This window comes from Panthera uncia, chromosome A2 (genome assembly GCF_023721935.1).
Source record: "Panthera uncia isolate 11264 chromosome A2, Puncia_PCG_1.0, whole genome shotgun sequence".
Classification (NCBI taxonomy): Eukaryota; Metazoa; Chordata; class Mammalia; order Carnivora; family Felidae; genus Panthera; species Panthera uncia.
Window position 1 is genome coordinate 13,199,678 of NC_064816.1, and position 24,918 is coordinate 13,224,595.

A 24,918-nucleotide genomic window follows, 5' to 3' on the forward strand; every position below is an offset into this window, starting at 1 on the left:
ATCTGCCAGAGCGCAGTATTTATTTCCAACATTTAAAATAAGTGTGGCTTTATTTAGAAATCTGGGTTTACTACTTATAAAAACAGAAGAAGACCTACAACCACTGGGCACACACATGCCCTGATGACAGTCCACAGAGGCTGGGCAAAAGTGCCCCTCACTTATTTGGCCTTCCTGTCCGGGCTCTGTAGGGATCTTCTTTTAAACTAACGGAAGGGTGGGGCGCCTGGGTGGCGCAGTCGGTTAAGCGTCCGACTTCAGCCAGGTCACGATCTCGCGGTCTGTGAGTTCGAGCCCCGCGTCGGGCTCTGGGCTGATGGCTCGGAGCCTGGAGCCTGTTTCCGATTCTGTGTCTCCCTCTCTCTCTGCCCCTCCCCCGTTCATGCTCTGTCTCTCTCTGTCCCAAAAATAAATAAAAAACGTTGAAAAAAAAAAAAATTTTATAAACTAACGGAAGGGTGTCTGGTCCCCAAATAATCTGGGCTTCTTTACTAAAACTGGAGCGCTTGTATGTTTCTACTTCTACCACACAGAAGACAGGTTTGCAGGAGGCTATTTGCCCTCCCTGTGTCTAAGGAGTGTTGGACCACAGTGCCACTGAGGCAGAAGCCAAGGCTGACACTTCACACCCCACAGCCGACCACAACGGAGCACTTGACCCAAAGGTGGCAGATAGGCTCCTCGTGGAAAGGTCCACTGGGCCAACCAATCTTCTGAAATAACAAAGGAACTAAGAGGGGACACAGAAGCTAAACAAGCCACAGCAAGAGAGGCCATGATGAAAACTGAACAGTGTGTGTAGAAATGAGAAAAATAGGTATCTAGATTTGCATTTGCTTATTCAAGTAACTAACTCTTGATTTTGGCTCAGGTCATGATCCTAGGATGGGCTCCACACTGAGTGTGGAGGCTGCTGAAATCTCTCCTCTCTCTCTCCCCCACTCATTTTCTCTCTAAAATAAAATTTAAAAAATTTAAATAATTAAAAGAAGTGAACTATGGGCATATGGGAACAGCAGACCTCAGGGAGACTTTGCAGAGTAGCTTCCTAACGTTCTAGCTTGTGAATCAGAACCTATTACCTAGTCAAGAAGTCAAAAGAGAGAGAAAGATACCAGGAAGAACTAACGGGCCAAGAGGCCACAGGAAGCTAAAGCTTTATATAAACCCAAGTTTATGCATTCAACAAGTACTTACTAAGCAACTAATATGTATGGGCACTGCTCCAGGCAACGTAATTATAGCAAGGAAAGGAGACAGTAAAGTCTCTACCCTCCTGGATTTGTCAGTTGAGGGAGCCAAACAATAAACAAAAATCCATCACATGTAAGAAAGTTCCAATAGGAAATATCCAGCAGGAAGGAACACAAACAGGGGAAGCCATTTTCAGACAGGCTGATCAAGGTGGGTAGCTCTAACAATGTACCTGAGCAGCAGAGGCCTGGTGTGAGAGGCCAGACCGCGCGGTTATGGAGGAAGCCTTCCACGCCAAGGGAGCATGAGCACAAAGCCCTGCAGCAGGACTAGCAGGGAACGAGTGTAGCCAGAATGGAACAGAGGAACAAGGGGCAAAGCAGTAAGAAGGCAGCTCCTAGATTCTGTTGTACACTGGAGCCCTTAGGGACCCCCAGGCATCCTGATTTAATTGATTAGGAGAGGGTGTGGCCTGAGCAGAAAGGTTTTTAAAGGGTCCCCAGATAATTCCAACAAAGGGCAAAGTTACAGAACCACTATGACACAAAATGTGAACAGAACAGGAGTACCAGATCAAGTTAGGCCCTCGATGGACTCTACAGTTTACTCTGAACAAGATGGAAAGCCATGAAGGGGTTTGGAGTAAAGGGATGACTTCGTTGGCTGCTGCTCAGGGAACTGACCACAAAAGACAAGAGTGGATATGGATGTTCCAGCAAAATCTACCGGGATAATCCTGGTATTGACAGCTATTGATGGCATGAATAGGGCACAGCATTAAAGGAAGGGTAGAGGCTGGAGTCTGCACAACAGGATTTTCCAATGCCTTGTAAACCAATGCAGACTAGAGCAGATACAGTGAAAGGCTGACCAATGGACCACACAGCTAGCTCTGTGACAAAGTGGTGGTTCCAGAACCATCCAGCATCCTATTGGTTTCCGAGTACAGATCCCGCCCCCCATTTTTCTTGACAAAACTAAGATACGTATTGATGTTTGAGTCTCTAGGTAAAGATAAAATCTCCACATATACGTGTATGTGTGTACATATATGTGTAAGCATACACATATACACATGTGAGTACACATGTCAACATGTAAGTATTCAGGATTACACGAACATATCACTAGAAGAACCGAAGGATGCACAAATCTGTGGTGACACAGATACGGTTACTTCAGAGGGCTAAGGAAGCAGCTAAGAACTTCTACATTTTTAGTCCTAACTACTTTATAATTCTTCCAATCCTTCGTAACGGGAATGTATTTGTGTACCACTCAATCAATTTTTAAAAACTCAGAAGCTGAAGACAGCTTCTAACCTCCAGCTTCTCCACATCCAAAGCACGCAAGTTATCCCGACCCCAAGCACTTAATTCACTCAACCAACACTGAGGAAGTTTCTCGGTGGAGACTGGCTCAGGGGTGGGCGCGGCGAGCAGCACTGACCTGAAGGAGGCCTGGGGGAGGCTGGCCCACCTCAGAAAAGTAAGGGCTCAGCACACTGGCCTAGGACTCGGAAGAACAACCAAACCAACCTCAAAACCTGCAGGAGCTTCCAGGGGGGAGGCACCAGCAAGCTGGGTCTTAGTGCCTGAGGGAATTAACCAGGCTGGGCTGGGCAGGGATTCAAAGGCAAGGACAGGCAGCACAGTGTCCCTGAAACATGAGCCTCAAGGCAGGAGATGAGGGCTGCGACCCTCGAGCGCCCGCCGCGGTGAGGAACCTCCCCGTCATCCTACAAACTCCGCGCATACCATTTTTTATTCTGCTGGCATGACGCTTCACAACTTTGCAAAGGGAAGGTTTTCAGGCAGGGCCTACACTTGGCAGCCTCCCATGCCCTTGTCTCGCACACATCACTGTTACCTGGCTGCTCCCGTACTTGTCTGAGGATGTGACCCCAAAATGGGGGGCCCCAAGAGCCCAAGTAGGGCCTTGGCCCAGCAAGGCCGGCATTAATAGATCAGCGGGGAGGGCAGACTTGAGGGGAATGAAGCCAGAAGCCGAGAGACTGTTGAGGGGATTATTGCAATAATCCAGGTGAGAACTAGTAAGAGCTCAGATCTGGGCAGCAATGGTGGGGATGGAGCCGGGAGGCTGATTCAAGAACCCTCCTTTAGGTGGGGGAGGATGCCTGGGGCGGAGAAGCTTCAGAGAATGACAATACCCACTTCCACAGGATGAGCTGACAGGGGGGCCAAGAGAAGAGTTTATGTCCCCTTGACAGATAAGGAAGGTAGGATCAGAAGAACTCCAGAGTGTGCCCAAGGTACCGATATCCTGCTGCCCTGACCCTAAAAGCATGCCCCGTAACTCCCCTCCCAACAAAGAAACCAAGCACTTTAATTCACCTTGAGCTTTAAACTGAAGAGCTTCACCTACGGCCTCACCACTGGGGTCCATGTGATATCGGTTAGCTTTTTCTTGCAAAACAGCATCAAAAGTCTCCTGTGCAATTCGCCTAGCTGCCATGTTTCTCTGACCTGTAGTGAGAGGGGAAAAAAAGACACTAAGAATGACAACTAAAGCTCACATGGCCCGCTCTATTTCACCTAACCCTCAAAGTAACAGGACAAGGAATCGGTAACTCAACATGGTGCTGCAGAGGGAGGCCAGATTATTCTACGGGGGCTTTCTGCCCTCACAGAGTGCACAGGGGTGTTGGCTGAGGAGCAAACCAAGCATTGTGACCTTAGACAATTTATTTTGCTTCTCTGAGCCCATTTCCTCAGAATCCCTACCTGTTGGGGTTACTGCACGTAAGAGCGTAGGCGGCGGGACCATACCCCCTCGCACATGGGATCTTTAGGAGAGCTGCGATCTTTCCCATTTCTATTTTCCTATTTCACAGACACGCAAAGAGGATCTGAGGACTGACTTGCCCTCTGAGAGGAGCCTCTCAACCAACAAGTGAGTGGAGGAGTCCCTGACTGGTGACACAGAGCTTGCTCTGTACCAGGTCCTCTGGTCGGAAAGGGACTCTCACAATCTCGTTTACTTCTTCCAACAACCCGGTGAAAAGCGGGTGCTGTTATAAACTACACTATACAGAAGAAAAGATAGACTCGGGCTAAGTGACCCACCCAAGGTCAGACAGCCCAGACGGAGACCTGGCAAACAGGGCACTGGCAGTGGGGACAAAGCCCTGAACGCCGACGGGAAAAAGACGGGAGAAGCAACAATGAGGAATCCAGCGGCTACCTCCTTAACCAAAATACCCCTTCCATCTTGAAACATCCAACCTCAAGACTCAAACCTGCCCTACCTCACAGTCCTTTCTTACACCCATCACCCCCTTTGCTCATCCTTAAGCCTTTTTCCTGGGGCGCCCCTTGTTCGGTGCCATCGAAGGGCAGGGTCTCCCAGCCAGGGGGCTCCGGATCAAATCGAGTGACCTAACCTTTTTACGCCTCCATTTCCCCATCCATGGAATGGGCAGCTCGTGGTGGGGGCTGCTGTGGGGAGTGAACCAGGTAAAAAATGGTAAAGGGCTCGATACAGCGGCTGGCCGCTGTAATCCCCGCACGGGCTGGGTGGAATGAATGGACGAAAGAACCCTTCGGGCGTGGCCCGCCTCCTACCGGCCTAGCCTCCGAAGACGAAGAAAAGGGGGCGTCGGGCCTGGGAGGCCGAAGACCGCCCCCCAGGCCGACCCGGCCGGGACGCCGCCGATGCGCAGCGCGAGGGCCGTGCTCGCGGCATCACGCCCCGCGGCCCCCGGGGCCGAGCCCGAGCCTCCCACCCCGGGGCCCGCCCACCGACGACGCCCGGGCCCAGGCCTCACCCCGGACCCACCGCGCGCGGAGCCGCCCCCGCCGCTGCCTCAGGCTCCTCACCCGCCGCCGCTGCCGCCGCCGCCGCGCGAGGCGGGGACATGCAAATGAGCCAACGGTCTCCGCAGCGCCGCGCCGCGCACGCGCAAGCTACCGCCGAGCTCTGGTGCGCAGGCGCAAGCGGCCGCCGCCAAGTCCTCTTGCGCAGGCGCGCTGCTCGCTTCTACAAGGCAGACGCTCCCGAGGCAAAAGATTAATTTGTTGGGGGCGGCGGCGACGGGGAGCGGCCGTCAAAAGACGGCACAGACGCCGCCTCTGCACACCTGTTGGCTCTCTCAGCTTTACCTGTACTCGAAGTCACCCTTGATCACTCCGGGAGCGGTCCGTGGAGCTGAGGAAGGCCGAGGCGAATTGGCGCCAGCGCGCCTGCGCGCGTACGGTGGCCGGAAGGGACCAGAGGTGGCTCTGCCGGGTGACAGTCGCGAGCCCCACCCTTTCCCCACGTGGCTGCGAAGACCGGGTGAGAAGCTGAGGCTGCGGAGTCCCCTCGCGCGGGGAGGGGAGTGGGCGCCTCCGGGTCGGGCTGGTGACTGTGGCGCCGCCCTCGCGGACCTGGTTTTGGGGAATGACCCTTACAATGACTCTTACAGCTGCCGGGAGACAAAATTCTCCCATTTCCCTGGCCTGTGCTTTCTTTTCATTCATTTATTCATTCATTCATAACCTATGTACTGAGTGCCTGCTGCGTGGTGGTGAACAAAGTTGACTGGACCCCAGTTCTCCTGGAGGTTAAATTTGAGGAAATGCCTCGACAGTAAATGCAAATGAAATAAATGAACCATGTAGCTCCAGGTAGATATAGTATTAAAATAAAAGGATGATGCAGTAGGAGAAAGGGGGCTGCTTTAACCAGAGTGGTTATGAAGAGGGTCCCTTTGGTAGCTGGGAAAGATGAGAAAAAGGTGGGAAAGTGCGGGTGGGAAGGTGTAGGTAAGAGACCTATAAAATCCACGTAGACAAAGGGCTGGTAAGGAGACTGGATTTTGTTCTGAGAAGGTTGGGATGCCACTGCAGGATTTTGAGCAATGAGGTCTCTTTGTGATTTCAAGTTTCTGTCTGGCACTAAGTGGAGAACAGAAGTGCAGTGTGGCAGGGGGGAAGTTGGGACTGTGCCTGAACCAGGGTGGGTGTGTCCAGGTGGAGGAAGATGAGGAGTCATTAGAGTCCCTGCTGTGTCAAGGCGGTGTTTTCTTGAGCAGAACCCTGACTTAGAAAGGAAAACTAGGTGTCAGTTGGGCCTTGCTAACTCCCCTTCTTTTCATACCTTGGACCCATGAAGGGAGCTGGTAATGCTGTTTCCCCCCTTTCCTAGTGTGACCTGTTCCCAGGTGGCTCCCAGATGACCATTCCTAGGCACCGTCTTTCTCATGAGCTCCAGATCTGTGCTTTCATTCTGCCCCCTAGCCCTGTGCCTGACCTGGGGGACCCCTGCAGGACTCACCCTAGAGGTGGTCCCAGAGCTAGACATTGATCTCCCCAGCTCAGGGAGCTCAAGACTGGGCAGGGGGAAGTTCATGGGGCAGGGGAGACAAGGTCAGAGAACACATATAGGTCCTCAGTGGTGGGGGGAGGCTCCCAGGATGAGGCAGCCTGGAAGAGCTAGCAGAAACTCCTCAGAGAACCCAGGTGGAAGGAAGGTGTTCATGAAGCAAGGTGGCATGATGGCCAGACCTTTTACTGCTTGTGTGATCTCTGGCAGGTTCTTCCCCTCTCTAAGCTTCAGATTCCTCATCTGTAAAGTAGGCATAATGGCATTTGCCTTTAGGATTGTGCCTCTGTGACAGAGTGGCCACTCACTGTTGGCCTACTCGGGTCTGAAGCGTGCCTAGGGTGGTGGAGTCAGGAACAGAGTCCCTCCAACAGCCACAGCTGGGAAGTTCTTGCCCCTTGGAGCTGGTCAGGAACACTCCTCACGCACATACCAGCCCAGGTGTCTCACTGAGAAACTCTATTGAAACAGAAAATCCTCACTTTTTTCCTTCACCTTTGACCTTGAAAATCCTTAGCAGTCCCTAAACAGGCTCCTTGTTCTTCTGGGCCAGAAAGGGGTGGGGGGGTGGGGGGGCGACTATCTGCAAGGGAGCAAGGTGAAGTGTTTGATGCCCTTATGCCTCCCCCCCCTCTAAGTAAACTGGTCTAATTACCTCTAAGCAACAAAGGAAAGGAACAATAGCTAATGTTTACTGAGCTCTTACTCTGTGCCAAACCCTATTCTAAGCACTTTATGGAATTAACTGACTGAGTTTGCATTGCAGCCCTATGAAGTAGATTCTCTTTGTTTATCCCTATATTACACAGGAGAGAGTTGACTTGACCAACAGTGAAGTTAAGTGGAAGGCCTGGGATTCAAGTCACCCCGGCTGGCCCCAGAGCCCATCCTCCTCCTCCCCAAAACATCTGCACAAACACAGATGGAATATTCACATCCTGCGCCACCTCCACAAAGAGAAGCATGGGCTTGAATGGCCTGTTTCCCACATGGCCCAAATTTGCACTCGAATTTTTGTCACATTCCCCTACTGCTGTCCTAGAACTCCCTGTGCCTTTGTTCCCCTAACGTTTTCTGTGATGTTCAAATTCTATAACAGACCTGGGACCAGAAACAAAAAAATTGTTTTGAAAGACAATATTAGTGCAATTGAGAAAGTTGATCATGGAGCGTATATTAGCAAATAGTATCACTGTTAAACTTCCTGCGTTAAATTTTCATTGTGCATTGAACATGTAAGAGCGTCCTTTTCTTTGGAGATTCGTGCTGATGTCTTTAGGAGGGAAGAGTCTGATGCCTGGAGCATATTCTCGCATGGTATGTGTGTATGCAGGAACATACAGTGTCTCCAAAAGAGATTAACTTGGCCAAATGTTAAACTGGTAAAGTTAGAATGGAACAGGTGTTCTTTGTACTATTCTTGCAACTTTACTCTAAATTTTTAAAATGATGTATTTTAACAGAAAGTAGTACGTCAATAAATGAGGTAGATAGAGTAAAACAAGCAAAATGAAAGGAGTTGTTAACCGCAGGTAGGCTCTGGGCCTGAGGCCTGTTTCCCCCTTTGTTAAAACGAGAGGGTGGTTAATATTAGGTGTTAAACCACTTGTACCCCAAAGACCTTCTTGTTGAGATCATAATCTGTTTTTACTTAGGGTTCTGTCTTACTTGACTCAGTGATTTACCACTAGTCTCGCAGAGGAAAAGATATTGCCCAGGGTTGCTGGGTCATCCAGCTGCTGATACAATCCCCTGGCTTTCACAATCCTTTGCCTGTGCTGCGTTTCATTTGCTTTTGTTTTTAAACAGTACTTTTTTTTTTTTTTTAATGTTTATTATTTTGTGAGAGAGAAAGAGCGCAAGCTGGGGGGAAGGGCAGAGAGAGAAGAGAGTCCCAAGCGGGCTCTGTACTATCAGCGCAGAGCCCAAGGTGGAGCTCGATCTCACAGAAATAAGGAGCTGAAATCAGGAGTCAGATGCTTGACCAACTGAGCCAACCAGGCGCTCCCAAATAGTACTTTTTAAATTGATCTGTTACTTACATACCATGATATCTACCCATTTTAAGTGTACAATTTAGGGGCACCTGGCTGGTTCAGTTGGAGGACCATGCAACTCTTGATCTCAGGGTTGTGAGTTTGAGCCCCACATTGGGTGTAGAGATTACTTAAATAAATAAATCTTTAAAAATAAATAAATAAATAAATAAATAAATAAATAAATAGTAAAGTGTACGATTTAGTGATTTCAAGTATATTCATAAAGTTGTGTAACCATCACCACTATCTAATCGTGGAACATTTCATTACCCCCAAAGGAGACCCTGTACTCATTAGCAGTCACTGTCCATCCCCCTTCCCCGCCCCTACAACCACTGGTCTGTTTTCTGTTCCTATGGATTTGCCTGTTCTGGACATTTCATATAAATGGAATCACACACTATGTGTGTGGACCTGTGTCTGGCCTCTTTCACTTAGCATGGTGTTTTCAAGGTTCTTCCACGTTGTAGTGTGTGTCAGTGCTTCCTTCCTTTTTATGGCCGAGTAACATTCCATTGTTCAGACATACTACATTCTGTTTGTCCATTCACTTGCTGATGGACTCCCCGTCCTTTTCATGGTTGTCATGATTTATTTGTTGACAACACCAGGTGTTTGTCCTGTAGTTAAGTTACCCCCCTCCTGAATGGTGATTTTTGCAGACCCACATCACCATAGTATTGGTCGACGTGTCCCTCTGACCTTGATTTCCTACAAACTGTTCATTAGCTCTAGATCCTTGCCTGTCCAGTATGATAGCCACGAGTCACAGATGGATGTTTACATTAAAATGAATTACAATTGAAGTTAAAACATACACAGTGCCTCAGTCACACTAGCTACGTTTCAGCTGTTGGAACTCACATGGATGGCACAGACACAGAATATTCCATCATCACAGAAAGTTCCATTGGATGCATGGTCATACTAGGTTTGAGTTTTTGGCAAGATACCTTCATAGGTGCTTTTCATTCTTGTCCAGGGGCAGTGGTGATGGGTTTCTCTTCTGGTGATGTGAAATCACACAGTGGACCCAGGTACTACCCACTCATTGTCAGGTTCCTTATCAGTTTCGCTCCTCACAGTTTTGCAGCCTGTGTGGATGGTTGTCTAAATCTGTCTTGTGGATAATTAGTTGGAGTTCATCTACAAAGCAGAACTTTTCCTCATCCTCTCTTTCTAACCTGGTAATTATATGAGGGACATAGGATAAATGTTGGATTCTTTATTTGCCGGTTTTCAACAGAACGAGCAGGGTGTGTTTTAGTACTATTATGAACGCACAGATTTTGATTTTGATATCAAAATACTGTTTTTTATTTTGTTTTCTTTTACTGCTCACCTGTCACATCTTTGGCCCATTGACGACTCTTGGGGTTTGCTCCCAAGTCCTTTGACATGACCCTGTCTGTTTTTAGAAGCCTCCTTGCTTTCTGGTCTGACAAGATGTTCCTGGCTTGTCTCCTCTGGCCTGTTTTCTTCTCAGTCCTAGAATCAGCCATTCCTCCAGGAGCCCTGTCTTCTTTGGTGGGAAATGGGACTAAGGGACCACAGTTGGTGTTCAGGGTGTTCACTTCCTCAGGGTGTTATTTCCTCAAGGTATTTTCAGTTGATATCACTAGAAAATTGGTTCCTATTGCCTAAGAGAAAATACATGATGAGTTCGTATTAATAATTCCAGTCCGAATTTAGTTCTAAGTGTCTTCTTTTACCTTTTTTGTTTGTTCTGTTTTGTTTTGTTTTAAGTAGGCTCCATGCCCAGCGTGTAGCCCAGTGTGGGACTTGAACTCACGACCCTGACATCAAGACCTGAACTGAGATCAAGAGTTGGACACTTAATCGACTGAGCCACCCAGGCACCCCTATTTTTTGGATTTTTTAATGTTAGAATCTTTTTTCTTTTAGGCTAGTTCCTAATGACATAAATATTATGACTTACTTGCCATATCCACATTAGCTTCTGAATAACATTACTAATATCATTTTCGATAACGTGATTTCTGAAAACTGTTGAAGATTTTCTTTTGTAAATTTTTCTTTTCTATACTTCTTGTACATCCCAGTAAGAACATATGGTTCTATCACTGCATTAGTGATAGATGTGCAATATGCATCGTAATATGTAAAAAAAATTTAAAACATTATATAAAATATTAATAAAATAAAATAATAAATTAAAATAATAATAAAATTAATAAAAATATTAAAAATATATAAAATATTTAAAAATTTTTAATGTTTATTTATTTTTGAGAGAGAGAGAGAGACAGAGTACAAGTGGGGAGGGGCAGAGAGAGAGGGAGACACAGAATCCAAAGCAGGCTCCAGGCTCTGAGTGTAGAGGCCGATGCAGGGCTCGAAGTCATGAAACCACAAAATCATGACCTGAGCCAAAGTCAGACACTTAACTGAGCTACCCAGGTGCCCCAATCACTGCATTTTTAAAGTTTATTTATTTATTTATTTTTGAGAGAGAGAGGGAAGGGGGGGGCAGAGAGAGAGGGAGACAGAGAATTCCAAGCAGGCTCTGCACTGTCAGCATAGAGCTCAATGTGGGGCTCAAACTCACGAACTGTGAGATCATGCTCTGAACCAAAATAAAAAAGTGGGACACTTAACTGACTGAGCCACCCACATGCCCCCATCACTGCATTTTAAACTCCATGTAGATAAACTGTTAGATTCACGGTTTTCATTTTATTCTTGATTTTTAGGAATTGCTTTCATTTTTATTTTGGTTCATATTGACTTATTTATTTTCCTAAGCATGTGAAGCATTTACATGAGTTCTAAATTTAAACCAATGAAATAAGGTACATTCGGAGAAAATAATCCAGCTTCTAGTCTTGCCCACATCACCCTCTTCCCTACCTCCCCTTTTGGGAAACTATTTCTATTAGTTTTTGATTTAGTGTTCCATTTTACTTATTACTATTAATTTTTATTTTGAAGCTTTTATTGGTATAATAGCGTACCATTATAAGTAAGTTGTTTTATTATATAGTTACATTATGGAATACCTAGTTACATAATGAAGTATCGTATAGTTATAACATTACATATTACGACGCATATTGCACATCACAAATAACACAGGTTACGTATAATATAGTATTATAATCATATTATTTCTTTATGATGGTGTAATAACACATAATGTTGCTACGATTATTTTATCCTTTCTTTGTTGTTTACTGTAAGGACACATATTAATGTCTCCCCTTTCTTAGATAAAATGTAAACTACCTGCCCTCTTCTGCACTTTTTTTTAATGTTTATTTTTGAGAGAGAGAGACAGTGCAAGTGGGGAAGAACAGAGAGAGAGGGAGACACAGAATCCGAAGCAGGCTTCAGGCTCTGAGCTGTCAGCACAGAACCCGACATGGGGGTCAAACCCATGAACTGCAAGATCATGACCTGAGCCCAAGTCGGCCGCTTAACTGACTGAGCCACCCAGGTGCCCCTGCACCTTTTTTTTTTCAAGAGAGAGAGAGAGAGCACAAGCACACACAAACAAGCAAGGGAGGGGCAGAAAGAGAGAGGAAGAGAGAGAATCCCAAGCAGGCTCTGCACTGTCAGTGCAGAGCCCTATGTGGGGCTCGATCTCTTGAACCCCATGAGATGTTGACCTGAGCCAAAATCAAGAATCCAGTGCTTAACTGACTGAGCCACCCAGGCATCCCTCTTCTGTACTTTTAGAAGCTCTGCACATGGTGGGGTGTCAGCCTTTTCTGTGATCCAGGTTGTAAGAATTTTTCCTGGTCGGTCCTGAACTCTGGCCCCTGGTTCCCTAAATGATAGCCAGGCTCTCAGTTGTCCTTTCACCCTCAATGAAACTTTCTTCCTCTCTTGACTTCTCAGTTTGGGAGTGTCTATCAGGCGGGCACCTGCCACTCCATGCACAGGAGTGGCCTCCTGAAGATGGCCTCCAAGCGCATCACCCAGGAGACCTTCGATGCAGCCGTTCGTGAAAACATTGAAGAGTTCGACATGGGACCAGAGGAGGCGGTAAAAGAAGCTGTGGAACAATTTGAATCGCAAGGTAGGGCAGCATGGCTCTGTCCCAGTGCTAGTCTGGCTCTTTGCCCGATAGTCACCTCCAGTCCATAGCTCTTAACATACAGGAGTGATGTCCTACCATGGCTCTGTCTTGCCTGTGTGGCAGCCCTGGACCTGTCCCTTCTCTGCACTCTGCCCCGGATAGGCTGGCGGTCTTCTCCCACTTGACTCTCGCCCTCCCTCTACTTGCCTTGACCCCACCCAGACATCTACAGGGCTGAATCCTTCAAAGTGGGTTTCATTTTAATTGGCACTTCCTTGAAGAGGCTTCTGCTGACCACCTCTCAGGAAACAGGGCCACCTGCCTCCCTTCCCACCTGCATTCTGGCTTGAGTTCATGGGGACAGAAAGGGGTATTGTCATACCTGTTGTCACACAGGGGACCTGTTGTCCCCTGGCCACAGCAGGGGCCTCCCCTGCCCCACAGCGGTCCATGGCTGGGGATGGAGAGTCATCTGATAGTGGCAGAGGCAGGGAGCTGGGAATGAGTACCCCACCGTACCGCTCCTGATCTCCAGTCCTGGTCTCTGTTGGCCAAGCCCAGTCAGATACCAGAGGGCAAGGGAACCCAGAGTCCAACTTCTGTGTCCTGGGCACAGAGTGGGGTATAGACACTGGACAGCGACTAGAGGAGTAGCCAGAAGTGTTCTGTGCAATGGGGCCTTCCTTGGTGGTGCCAGGGTGGGTGAGGACACAATGGGAGGATGCAGGGTAAGGAGCAATGGGAGCCCCAAGGGATAAGTCTGTGAGGTCTTCTCCCATCTCGATTCACCAGGTAGAATGTGTCCCTCACTGCAGCGTGGCCTGCAGCCTCACTACTGCTCTGCTCCCATTGGTTGGAGAGGGTCAAAGGGCAAAGACCACCCCCTTGCCACATCGTTATACCCCTGTATGGATGTGGCTGCTGGGTCCTGGTGCAGAGGGTTTGGGGTGGGGAGCTGGGTAGACCCCCAGAGGTCTCCAGAGTGGGGTGGTCCCTGAAGAAGGGACATGAAGTATGTTCCAGCAGGCCTATCGGGATGATGGCTGTCACTTGTTTCCTGATCCCCCCACCCCCCACAGGGGTGGATCTGAGCAACATTGTAAAGCTGGCACCCAAAGTCTCTGCAGATGGACCCCAGGAGCCTACACATGACATCCTCCAGGTAGGAAGGGGTGGCCCGTGTGGACAAGGCTGGCCTTACACATGTGGTTCCACCTTTTAACGGTCTGTTAGGGATACCTTTTCATTGGTTACCAGATGGCAGATGCAGGCTCTGAAGGGCAGGCACCCAGCATGTACACGCAAGCCTGAGCTGTAGCCAGGGCTCCCTGAGTTAACATTTGAGGGCCTTTTGGGGCTGGACGGTGTTCATGGTAGTCCCTGGTGTTGGGAGCTTTGGGGTATAGGGAGCCATGGAGGAGTCTCTTGGGAGGAGCCTCCCAACACTGAGTTTGCTCAGAGACGGACAGGAATTGCAGGAAGAGAATGGGACCCTAGTAAGACTGTCACCTATTAAGCACTGACTGTTCACCAGCACATTACAGCCTGCCCTCTTAGCACTAAAACTGGCCTGCGAGGTAGCTGGTCCCTGACTTACTGATGGGGAAACAGAGACCCAGAGCCTGTCCTCACTCTCCAGCACCCAAGCAAGGAAGGTAAAGTTCACAGAAGTTAAATGCTTTCCTTAAGATCATCCATCAAACACTGATAAAACAGCTCTTGATAAAACAGCAAAAGGCTCTAGTGTTTATTGAAAACTGACTATGGAATCAGTTCTGTGCAAGGTGGTTTCTTTGTGCTATATCAAGTTATTCTCCCAAAGACCCAAGGTTGAGATTATTATCCTTATTTATACCCACAGATGGGTACTGCAAAGAGGAAAAAAATGATTTACCTGACAACAAGAGAGTGTAGTGATAAAAGAGGAAGTTAGAAGACTCTGCCCAAGGCAGGGTATTTACTTCTCCCTGCCCCAGCTTCCTCACCATCTCCTGCCTCACAGAGGTTTTGAGAAAATTCTCATTGTTGTTTTGACTTATTTGCTAGTAAGGATGAATATATTTTAAAATAAGCTTGCTGTCTTGGCCATTTTTTTATTGGGCTGTTCATCGTGTTCTTATTGATTTGTAGATGCCCTTTACATATGAACCATCTCAGTCACAATAGTCTTTAGTAATCACTGAGTATTTCTTAAGTGCTCAGCATTGTGCTAAATTCTTTTTTTTTTTTTTTTAATTTTTTTTTTTAAATCTTTATTTATTTTGAGAGAGAGACTGAGTGTGAGCAGGGGAGGAGCTGAGGGGAGGGAGACACAGAATCAGAAGCAGGCTCCAGGCCCTGAGCTGTTAGCACAGAGCCCAACACAGGGCTCGAACTCACGAACCCTGAGATCATGACCTGAGCCAAAGTCGGACGCTTAACCAACTGAGTCACCCAGATGCCCCTGTGGTAAAGTCTTAAAACATATTATTTCAATCTGTTGTTAGTCCATTTTGCTGATCAGGAATCTGAGGCTTCCCAAAGATAACTGACTCAACTGTGGTCACAGCCAGTGAGGGACAGAGCTGGGACTCAGACCCAGGTCCCTCGTCCAGGAGAGTCAAGCTGGGAACAGCTCTGATGTTTTCACCAGCAGTATAGGAAACTCCATTTATTTACAACCTTTGCTCTTTTACTCCTCTTAATTTGACTTTAAAATTTTTATTTTTCATTATTGAAGAAGAATGTGAACGTATCTGGCATAAAAGATTTAAGTAGTAGTCAAGCATTTATAGCAAAATCTGAAAGTCCCTGTCATATCTCTCCCATCAACCCCTTCTCTCCCTTTCCATGTGGGAGGCACCACACACAATGGGTTTCATATCCTTCCAGCCTTATTCTCACCTTGAAGTTGAACGAGCCCCTTCTCATGCCACAGCACCGTTGACCTCAGTTGTCGTGGCTCCGATGTGTGAAAAAGGCTTATCTGTAGAAGGAGAAAAATTCAACTCCATGATGCCTTTTGAAAGGAATCTACCAGAGTCATGAAACTTGTTGCCCACAGACTTGTAGAAACAAAACCAAGAAGTCCTGGAACTCTCTGAATACAAATGAGCCAGACCGGTTTGATTTTATTATTTTACTATTTATTTATTTATTTATTTATTAATTATTTTTTTTTTAACCTTTATTTTTGAGACAGAGAGAGACAGAGCATGAACGGGGGAGGGTCAGAGAGAGGGAGACACAGAATCTGAAACAGGCTCCAGGCTCTGAGCTCTCAGCACAGAGCCCGACGCGGGGCTCGAACCCACAGACCGCGAGATCACGACCTGAGCTGAAGTCGGACGCTTAACCGACTGAGCCACCCAGGCGCCCCATTTTACTATTTTTTTAATTAAAAAAAAAAAAAATTTATGTTTATTTATTTTTGAGGTGGGGGGAGGGGCAGAGAGAGAGAGGGAGACACAGAATCCAAAGCAGGCTCCAGGCTCTGAGCTGTCCGCGCAGAGCCCGATGCAGAGCTCGAACTCACCAACCGTGAGATCATGACCTGAGCTGAAGTCGGATGCTTAACTAACAATGCCACCCAGGCGCCATGGACTGGTTTTATATGTGAGGAGTTTCAGAATAAAGGCCATCAGTCATAGAGAGAAGGACCCCAGGGTGGAGGACAAAACCCCTATCACAATGCCGAGTTGTCACAGGTGGAGCACAGTTGGCTCTGCCACCTTCACGTTAGCCACTGTCCTTTCCTCAGCCATCAGCAGGGTCACAGCACCTAGGGGCCGTGAAGACCACCAGCCAGCTCAGAGACTCGCCTTCCTGATGTGACCCAGGACAGGAAGAGATTCCCCATAAATTGAACGGTTACTAGGATGCCAATTTTGGTCATTTTCTTTTTCTGTCTTACCTTAGTAAACCCAGAGTATGAGAACTCCAGCACTGTGCATCCTCAATGGCACTTGTGGCCCAGCTTTTCAAGTTTCTTGCAAGGTTCCTGCTAAAATGCTACATTCCCTGTCTTGGGTTTATGGTAAAATACATGTAACACAAATTCACATCTTAGCCATTTCTAAGCGTATGGTTCAGCAACATTAAGTATAGTCACACTGATGTGCAGCCATCCCCACCATCCATTTCCAAGACTTCCTTGGATTCTCAGACTGAAACTGTCCCCACTAAACACGAGCTCCCCACTCTCTCCTTCAGCCCCTGGCCATTCCACTTTCTGTCTCTATGACTGTGACTCCTCTAGGGACCTCCTGTAAGTAGAATCACACAGTATTTATCCTTTTGGGTCCTGCTCATTTCCCTGAGCATTACGCCCTCAGGGTTCATCCGTGTTGTCACCTGGGTCAGAATTTTGTTCCTTTTTATGGCTAATAATATCCCATTGTGTTACTGGACTACCTTCTGTTTATCCGTTCATCCATGGATGGAAATTTGGGTTGTGTCCACCTTTTGTCTACTGTAAGTAATGCTGCTGTAAACGTGGATATACAAATATCTCTTCAAGACTGCTTTCAGCCCTTGTGAGTATGTCCTCGGAACTGGGATTGCTGGATCAGATGGTAATTCTCTATTTAATTTTTTGAGGAACTGCTAGGCCATTTTCCACAATGGGTGCAGCAATTCACATTCCCACCAGCAACACACAAGGGCTCCATTCCTCCACATCCTCACTAGCACTTGTTATTTTCTGGCTCTGTGTGTGTGTGTGTGTTTATTGTAGCCATCTTGTAATGGATATGAGGGTATCTCATTGTGGCTTTGATTTGCATTTCCCTAATGACTAGTTATGCGGAACATCTTTTCACATGGCGATTGGCCACCAGTGTATCCTCTTTGGTAAATGTCTATTCAAGTCACATTCTCTGCTTCTAGTCCATTAATATTCCATGTCATTGAAACATATGCTCAGGTAACTCTACAAATCTAGCTCAGTGAGGGTTGTCCAACGGGCATCCTAGCCTTTCAGGGCAGTTGTGGCTAAATCAAAGCCCTTTGGGTTGGGTTGATGGTTATCTGTAGAACTGCCTTCCCTGGGCCCGGGGGCCAGTGATTTCCTGAGCTCCAGGAGGCTTGGGCTCATCTTAGACTCATTGCTGAGACAGGTGTGGAGGTGATGGAGTTAAATGGTGGCTAGACTTGTATGCTCTTTTTTGTTTAGTTTATATGTGAGAGAGAGAGACGGAGTGCAAGTGGGGGAGGGGCAGAGAGAGAGGGAGACACAGAATCTGAAGCAGGTTCCAGACTTGGAGCTGTCAGCACAGAGCCCAATAGAGGGCTCGAACTCACAAATCATGAGATCATGACCTGAGCCAAAGTCAGACGCTTAACTGACTGAGCCACCCAGGTGCCCCTGTATACTCTTTTCAAATTGTTTTCTCTTGTTATTACTTTTTCCCCCAAGGGCTTTGTGCTGAATTGGGGTAAATCAACAGTATGTCTGGTGTGGTTTCATTTGGCAGATATATATCTGTGGAGTGAATGGGAGAGACAAACAGGAGACATCTGGTATCGGCAGGTCTGGCAAAGGTAGCTTTCACCTTCCTTGGAGAGCTGGCCACTGGAGGGTGCGTTAGTTACAGTTGCATGATAGGCAGCCCCCAACAGCAGCCATTTTATGTTCCTTATGATTCAGCTGGGTTGACTGAGCTCAGCCAGATGGTTCTTCTGCTGGTCTCTCTTGGACCGTCTTGCAATGGCAGCTGGGGCTAGAATGTTTAATTTGTCAGCATTCATGTGTGTGGCTCCTTGGAGGGACGCTGAGATGGCTGGGTCTCTCCTTCTCTATGTGGCCTCTAACGCTCAAAGCTCCTAAAAGCACAAGCGTGGAAGCTGCCACAGCTGGACTGAATTTCCACCACAGCCCTAGATCCCAGAAGAGGGAAGCGCGCGGGGGTTGGACACTCACCGTGGAACCTCTTCAGGCTGAGCTGACACTGAGGCTTCTCCCGTGTCCTCTAGGCCCTGGATGACCTGCAGGAGTCCGTGGCCCACTCTCGCCCCCAGGAAGTGTCAGCGCATCTTGCCCGCTTTTTTGAGCAGTGCAAGCAGCACAAACCTTGCCGCTTCCTGGCAGCCCAGAAAGGGGCCTACCCCATCCTTCTCGCTGCCTGGAAGCTTGCTGTAGTGAGTGACCAGGGCCTCCTGCTCCAGGCCCTCAATGCCGTGTCGGCCCTGACCGAAGGCCAGCCCGATCTCCTAGACACCCAGGGCTTGCAGTTGCTGGTGACCACACTGGCCCAGAATGCCGATGCAGCCGATCTGACCTGTTCTGGGATCCGCTGTGTGTGCCATGCCTGCCTGAAGCACGAGCAGAATCGGCAGAGCCTGGTGAAGGCCGGTGTGCTGCCCCTGCTGACCGGTGCTATCACCCGGCATGGTCACTGCGCCGATGTGGTCAAGGAGGCCTGCTGGGCCCTCCGGGTCATGACCTTCGATGATGACATCCGTGTGCCCTTTGGCCGTGCCCACGACCATGCCAAGATGATTGTGCAGGAGAATGGAGGCTTGAAGGTGCTCATTGAGGCCGCCAAAGGTAAGAGCAGGTGTGAAAGAGAGAGTTGGGTTTTAAGATTACTTCAGGCTGGCCCCAGAAGATTACTTCTGCTTACCTCTTTTGGCTTATCCTCACCCACACGGCAGCCTTAGTGGAACAGTGTACCTACTCTTGGTTGCTGCTCTTGGGGAGTTCCAGGCCAGTGCTCGTTGGCCAGGACCAAATTTTGTGCCCATTTCTGGAGCCATTTGGGGAAGGGGTTTGGCTCTGTCCACTCACACAGAGTGGAGAAGGGAGGGCTTCCCAAGGGGACAAATAAGGGTGTTTCCCAAAGATGGTCCCCAGTAGAGGTTTACACTTTGGTTCATACTTAGCCACAAATTCTTAGGCATGTACATGTTCTTGACTGGGGTGATTATGGCCAGCCAGCCACAGGAGGTCACAGTGCTAATGTTTAGACCCTAAATTCCCTGCCTCTGTCCACTGTACCCACCAGAAAAGGCCTGACTGGTTTGACGCACAGAAGATGCTAGAAGAATGAATTCTTCCCAGCCTGCCTGTGGCTCTGGCTCTATGGCTAGGCTTGTGTGTTTGACTCTGGCCCTGTCTTCTGGAGAGACAGGCTTGCCTCAGTTTCTTCTCCACACCTCCGGAGAGGGTGAAAACAGGTTCTGACTATCTGCAAAGTCGGGCTGCTTTTCTGAGGGGTAGTTTACATCTTTCTTGTTTATCAACAGGAATTCATACCAGTCAGGGTTCTACCAGAGAGGCAGAACTAGTGGGATCTGTTTGTGTATGTATATGTATATTTCAAGGAATTGGCCCATGTGGCTGTGGGGCTGCTGAGTCTGAAATCCATGGAGCAGGCTTCAGAGGAGCCAACACCGCAGTCCTCCAACGAGCTTCTTCCTCTTCAGGAAGACCTTAGTTTCCCTCTGAGGCCTTCGGCTGACTGGACAAGGCCCACCCAGACCATCAGGGGTCATCTTGAAGTCGGCCGTTCATAGATGTCACCACATCTAGAGATACCTCTACTCAGATTAGTGTTCATGCCATTGCTGGGTGCTGCACCCTATCCTGGGGTGGGGGGGGGGGAGGGGCATACCAACTGACTGTCACAGAGCTCTGTATAAATTATGGCTATCCGCCACCCCCCATGTGGGCCTCAGTGCAGGCAGGCGTCTCCTCCCTCGTGCCTCTGAACTTAGTCTTCGGCATCTGTGTTCAATTTTGCCTGGGTCAACTCTATCCATATGTCCCTCTACAGTTTCTGGGTTTCCCGTTGCACTTAGAAAGGTCATTCCCACCCCAAGAACATAAAAATAGCCTTGGATGTTTTATTATAGCGCTATTATGGTTTTCTTTTTTTAGTTGAGATCATCAGTTGGTCTGGAATTTATCTGGGACACGGTGTGGGGGAGGGCGTGTTCCCGTGTCTTCTCCTGTGGCCAGCAGGGGGCACTGCAGGTTTGGGCAGTCCTGGTGTCCACCGGAGCTCTCCCGTTACTGGTGGCCACCCTGCCTGGCAGAAGGGCCCAGCTTCCCAGGTTGAGCAGGATTTGTATCAGGACCGCTGGCTCCTGGCTCCAAGCTGGGACTGGTCCTCTCCCATGTGCTCACCCCCCAGTGGTTCCTCTTCTTTGCCCTCCACAGCATTCTCTGACAACCCCAGTGTCCTGAGTGAGCTCTGCAGCACCCTATCCCGCCTGGCTGTCCGCAACGAATTCTGCCAGGAGGTCGTCGACCTTGGGGGCCTCGGTGTCCTGGTGGCCCTACTGGCCAACTGCAGCGACCACCAGGTGGGCCTCCAGAGCCGTCTTAGGGTGTGATGCCCCCTCATTTGGGTTTCGATTTGTCATTTCTCTTGATGCCAAGGGAGGGTTCCAGACTTCTCAGTGAACTCTGCCCCTCTGGGTCCCTGCCACCCAGACAAGCTTGAACCGGAACATGGCTGACCCCTGAAGCAAAGTGCAGTTTTCACTTCTCATTGACCCGAGGGTAGGAAGTAAAGTTTTTGGGGAAAACAAATCCACCCACCCTCTCTTACTGTTCTCTAGCACCTTTGTATTTTCTGCTAGCAGGGGGAGGAATGCAAGTGGGTGTTGGCAAGGGCTGGCCCTTACCCTGGCTTAGGGTGTGTGAAGCTTGAGTGAGGCAAATCCTTGGTGCCTCGGTTTCCCCATCTGTAAAATGGGGCAGGGACCCCTATTCATTATTCTTTCATTTAGCTGTCACATATCAACCCTCTGTGTACGTGCCTGGCCTGTGGCAGCAACAGTCCTGTTGTCCCCAACCCCCGCTCATGATGTCACCCAGGCTCCTTCTGTGCAGGTGACAGAAAGCTGAATTTGACCCAGCTTAAGCAAATGAGGAGATGGATTTTGTTTGTACTTCTGCACTGCCAGGGGTGGGTGGAGGCTTGGTTTCCCTCCTACTGTTTTCTCTTTCTCTTTCATGGCTCTGCCCCTCACTGGGGAGGTCAGCAGTCCCAGCAGCATCTGGTCAGCTGTCCTCAGCTCAGGTTGGTTGGCACTCACCTGAGGACTCAGCTGTGGCCAGGGGACCCTGTGCTCTAATTCCTGGTCTGAGCCATATGTCCCCTCTGTGTGTGAGGGGTTTCAAAGTTGTCCAAATGCCTGGCCTGGACTTAAGTGTAATTCACAGGGTCTACCCCTCTAAGCCTCCCCTGCCTTTTTTTTTTTAACTTTTTTTTTTTTTTTTAACATTTATTTACTTTTGAGAGATAGAACATGAGCAGGGGAAGGGCAGAGAGAAAAGGAGACACAGAATCTGAAGCAGACTCCAGGTTCTGAGCTGTCAGCACAGAGCTGGACACGGGGCTTGAACCCATGAACATGAGATCATGACCTGAAGTCGACGCTTAACTGACTGAGCCACCCAGGTGCCCTGCTCCCTGCCTTTTTTATGCAGCAAGTAATAACCCTGCCATTACACGTTGCTTGCGTGCCCCAGTCTGGCCCCACCAATTGTTCAAATAGCAAAACAATCCTAGACCCTCCCTCAAGACCCCCTTCCCACCAACCAGCAACCAAGCCGTCAGCGTCTGGCATAGCACAGGAGGATGAGCTGGCCAGAGGTGACCCCCACATTGCCCTCCCTTTTAGGACCTTGTGAAGCAAGTGTTGAGTGCCCTGAGGGCCATCGCAGGCAATGATGATGTGAAGGATGCCATTGTTCGAGCTGGTGGGACAGAGTCCATCGTGGCTGCCATGACCCAGCACCTGGCCAGCCCCCAGGTACCTACCGCAGGGGGGACGCACACGAGGTGGGGCACAGTGGCTGTATCTGCATGGTGCTCTTTCCCATTTCCTCAAGCAGGGCTAGGGCTGGAGTGGGGCACACGAGAGGCCTGGGTTGAGACCTTCAGAGCGTGGTTGATGTTTTTATCCCTTGGTATCACTCTGGTTATTACTGATCTGGTATATACATGGGCTGACAGCCATCTATCCAGGTGAAATTGCAGGGCACTCACCTGGGGGATTAACTATAGGGGCCCGCCAGGGCATCTGACTGTCTCAGCCATTCCCATGACGCCCACAGGTGTGCGAGCAGAGCTGTGCAGCCCTGTGTGTCCTGGCCCTGCGAAAGCCAGAGAACAGCCGGGTCATCATGGAGGGTGGCGGGGCCCTGGCTGCATTGCAGGCCATGAAGGCACACCCGCAAGAGGCCGGAGTGCAGGTGAGCCTGGGGATAGGAGGAGGGAGCAGGACTCAGGCCCTCCCTGTCCCTGTCCCTATCAAAGCCCAGTTCTCTCAAGGTCTCCACTTCTCAGCCCCCCGGAGTCCTATATCTGTTTCCCAGTTCTGCCCACGGCTATCTTCCTGTTCCTTTGCTGTTCCTGCAGTGATCTTTTCCTTTCCTAACAGTCCCTATAGAGGGATAGTTCGAGGAGCGGGAGATGGGAGGAGAGCAGGTGGGGATCTGCTGGAACTTTTGGAAAGCTCCTTGCTGACCATGGCCACTCCTTCATGTTCTGCATGCAGGACCCACTGTCCATACCTTACTGGGAAGTCAGGGAAGCCGAGCAGTAGACAAGGCTGTGCGTGCCCCTGCTGGAGACCCACACACCTCCCTGTATCTGCCAGGACTGTCCCCACCTCCCCCACTCCCACCTCTTGCACCCTCCCAGCACAGGGGCCTCCTTGTTGGTCCTTAGACACACCAGGCTCTGTCCCACTCAGGGCCTTTCTGCCGATAGTGTCTCCTCTGGGACACTGTGCCCTTGGCTCGCTCATCACCTTGCCCACGCTTGATCACCCTGGCCAGACAGCCCCTCACACCTCCCTTCCTCATCTAGCCTCCCAATGGTGCGGTGCTTTGTGGCACCCACACATGGCAGAGGAGCAGGGCACAGATGTTGGCTGAATGGGTGATGATGTAACTGACAGGTGGACCCCGTGCACAACCCCCCTCTTCCCACTGACTCTCTGCTGGCTCTTGCCAGCCTCCGGGGATCTTGCTCTGAGACAGAGGGTCCTACACTTGAGGGATCTGCCCCACCTGCCAAGTACTTGGCTGCCCCGAGCTTCAGTTTTCTCGCTTGGGAGATGGGGAAATCAGCCCTCCCTCCCGGGGCAGCTGAGAGGGTGAAGTGGAGACATGAACCTAGCCTGATGAACCACAGCGTAGGTACCTGCTGTATGTTGGTTGTGGTCATCTTTGCCCCGTTGTGTTATGGTGAGGGCCCCAAGGTCAGAGTAGACCCCATGCACCAGCTTACAGCCACTCACCTTCAGTTCTCCCTCCCAGAAACAGGCCTGCATGCTGATCCGTAACCTGGTGGCTCGAAGCCAGGCCTTTTCACAGCCCATCCTGGACCTGGGGGCTGAAGCACTCATCTTGCAGGCCCGTGCTGCCCACCGTGACTGTGAGGACGTGGCCAAAGCTGCCTTGCGGGACCTTGGCTGCCGCGTTGAGCTCCGGGAGCTGTGGACTGGCCAAAAGGGCAACCTGGCGCCATGACCCCAGGCTCAGTCTGGGCCGTGGCTCTGGATGAGTCATATGACTCAGGAATAGGGAGGAGGTCTGTGTCCTGCCACTCTACTCCCCGGATTCCTCCCCCACTCAGCAAGAGGTGTTTTCTGATGGGATCAGGTACCAGGCACCGGGCTAGGGTGTGAAGGGAGCATTGGTGAAGCATCTACACAGCAGAAAGCAGCTCCTGGGACCTGGTCTCTGTTCACCTCGTTCCCCTCACCAGCCAACAGCATTGGTGTTACTCATCCTGCCCTCTCACCCCCACCCCATGCCCCTTCCTACCAGAATGGCCTCCTTAGCATTGCCCAGGGGTGATGTGCTGATTGAAAGATTGAAATTTAGAAGCCTGCCGGCCAATCTGATAGCAGGGTGGGGCCCTGCTTCAGCTCCTACAAGTCTGTTTTCTCCCCTGCTGGTCTCTCACTTGTAATATGGGTTGCAGGTGCCTTGCTCTGCGGGACAGAGGGCGAGGACCAAGCTCTTCTGCCTCCAGGGGTCCCAGACCAGTCAGTACTGCCCGGTAATAAAAGATTGTTAGCTGAACAATGGAGGGATCTCTTCCATAGTGCCGTGGAGTATGGAGGCTGCAGCCAGCTGCCTAAGAGAATGGGAGAGGGGCAGACATCTGGGGAGGCTGTGGGGTCACTAAGGAAAGCAAAGGAGTTTTTAGAACAGCCTGGGATATATGATCTGCTGTCACTCTCAGACAGGCAGTCTGCTGGGGCCATGGGTCACACTTAGGGTCTCTGGGCCCCAAGGCCACTATTTCTGAGTTTGTATCATTCAGTTCTGTGGCCTTGAGCTAGTGACGTAATCTCTCTCAGCCTTGAATG

At 49.6% G+C, this 24,918-nt stretch overlaps 2 protein-coding genes across 9 annotated transcripts in view; one reads left to right on the top strand and one right to left on the bottom strand.

The window, feature by feature from the left end:
* Positions 1-5,363, bottom strand: part of SUGP2 (SURP and G-patch domain containing 2) — a 32,650-nt gene extending 27,287 nt beyond the window's left edge. The window contains exons 1-2 of one of the 6 annotated variants that reach the window (XM_049640304.1): positions 5,316-5,363; positions 3,549-3,680 (exon numbers count right to left, since the gene is read on the bottom strand). In XM_049640304.1, the coding sequence (XP_049496261.1) occupies positions 3,549-3,669 (121 nt within the window). In that variant the 5' untranslated portion in view covers positions 3,670-3,680; positions 5,316-5,363. Of the gene's footprint in view, positions 1-3,548; positions 3,681-3,938; positions 4,088-4,597; positions 4,905-4,992; positions 5,062-5,315 lie in introns of those variants that run through there. The other 5 variants (XM_049640303.1, XM_049640302.1, XM_049640301.1 and 2 more) reach the window with 5 other exon arrangements.
* Positions 5,113-24,635, top strand: ARMC6 (armadillo repeat containing 6). 3 transcript variants are annotated; one of them, XM_049640305.1, is made up of 9 exons: positions 5,113-5,490; positions 10,308-10,441; positions 12,420-12,600; positions 13,680-13,762; positions 18,553-19,126; positions 20,741-20,886; positions 22,213-22,344; positions 22,649-22,786; positions 23,858-24,635. In XM_049640305.1, the coding sequence occupies exons 3-9, from the start codon at positions 12,456-12,458 to the stop codon at positions 24,068-24,070; spliced, it is 1,431 nt and encodes a 476-aa protein (XP_049496262.1). In that variant the 5' UTR covers positions 5,113-5,490; positions 10,308-10,441; positions 12,420-12,455; the 3' UTR covers positions 24,071-24,635. The 3 variants fall into 3 exon arrangements, with proteins under 3 accessions (XP_049496262.1, XP_049496263.1, XP_049496264.1); XM_049640306.1 differs by lacking the exon at positions 10,308-10,441; XM_049640307.1 differs by lacking the exons at positions 5,113-5,490; positions 10,308-10,441 and having other exon boundaries at positions 12,567-12,600; positions 13,627-13,762.
* Positions 24,636-24,918: the final 283 nt, after the last annotated feature.

What these genes read in the sequence shown, in the direction of transcription:
- ARMC6 (XM_049640305.1), top strand. Translation starts at nt 12,456, where the DNA reads ATGCACAGGAGTGGCCTCCTGAAGATGGCCTCCAAGCGCATCACCCAG. An exon ending in CCAACTGCAGCGACCACCAG is followed by an intron (nt 20,887 to 22,212) that starts GTGGGCCTCCAG and finishes CCTCCCTTTTAG; the next exon opens with GACCTTGTGAAGCAAGTGTT. An exon ending in AGCACCTGGCCAGCCCCCAG is followed by an intron (nt 22,345 to 22,648) that starts GTACCTACCGCA and finishes TGACGCCCACAG; the next exon opens with GTGTGCGAGCAGAGCTGTGC.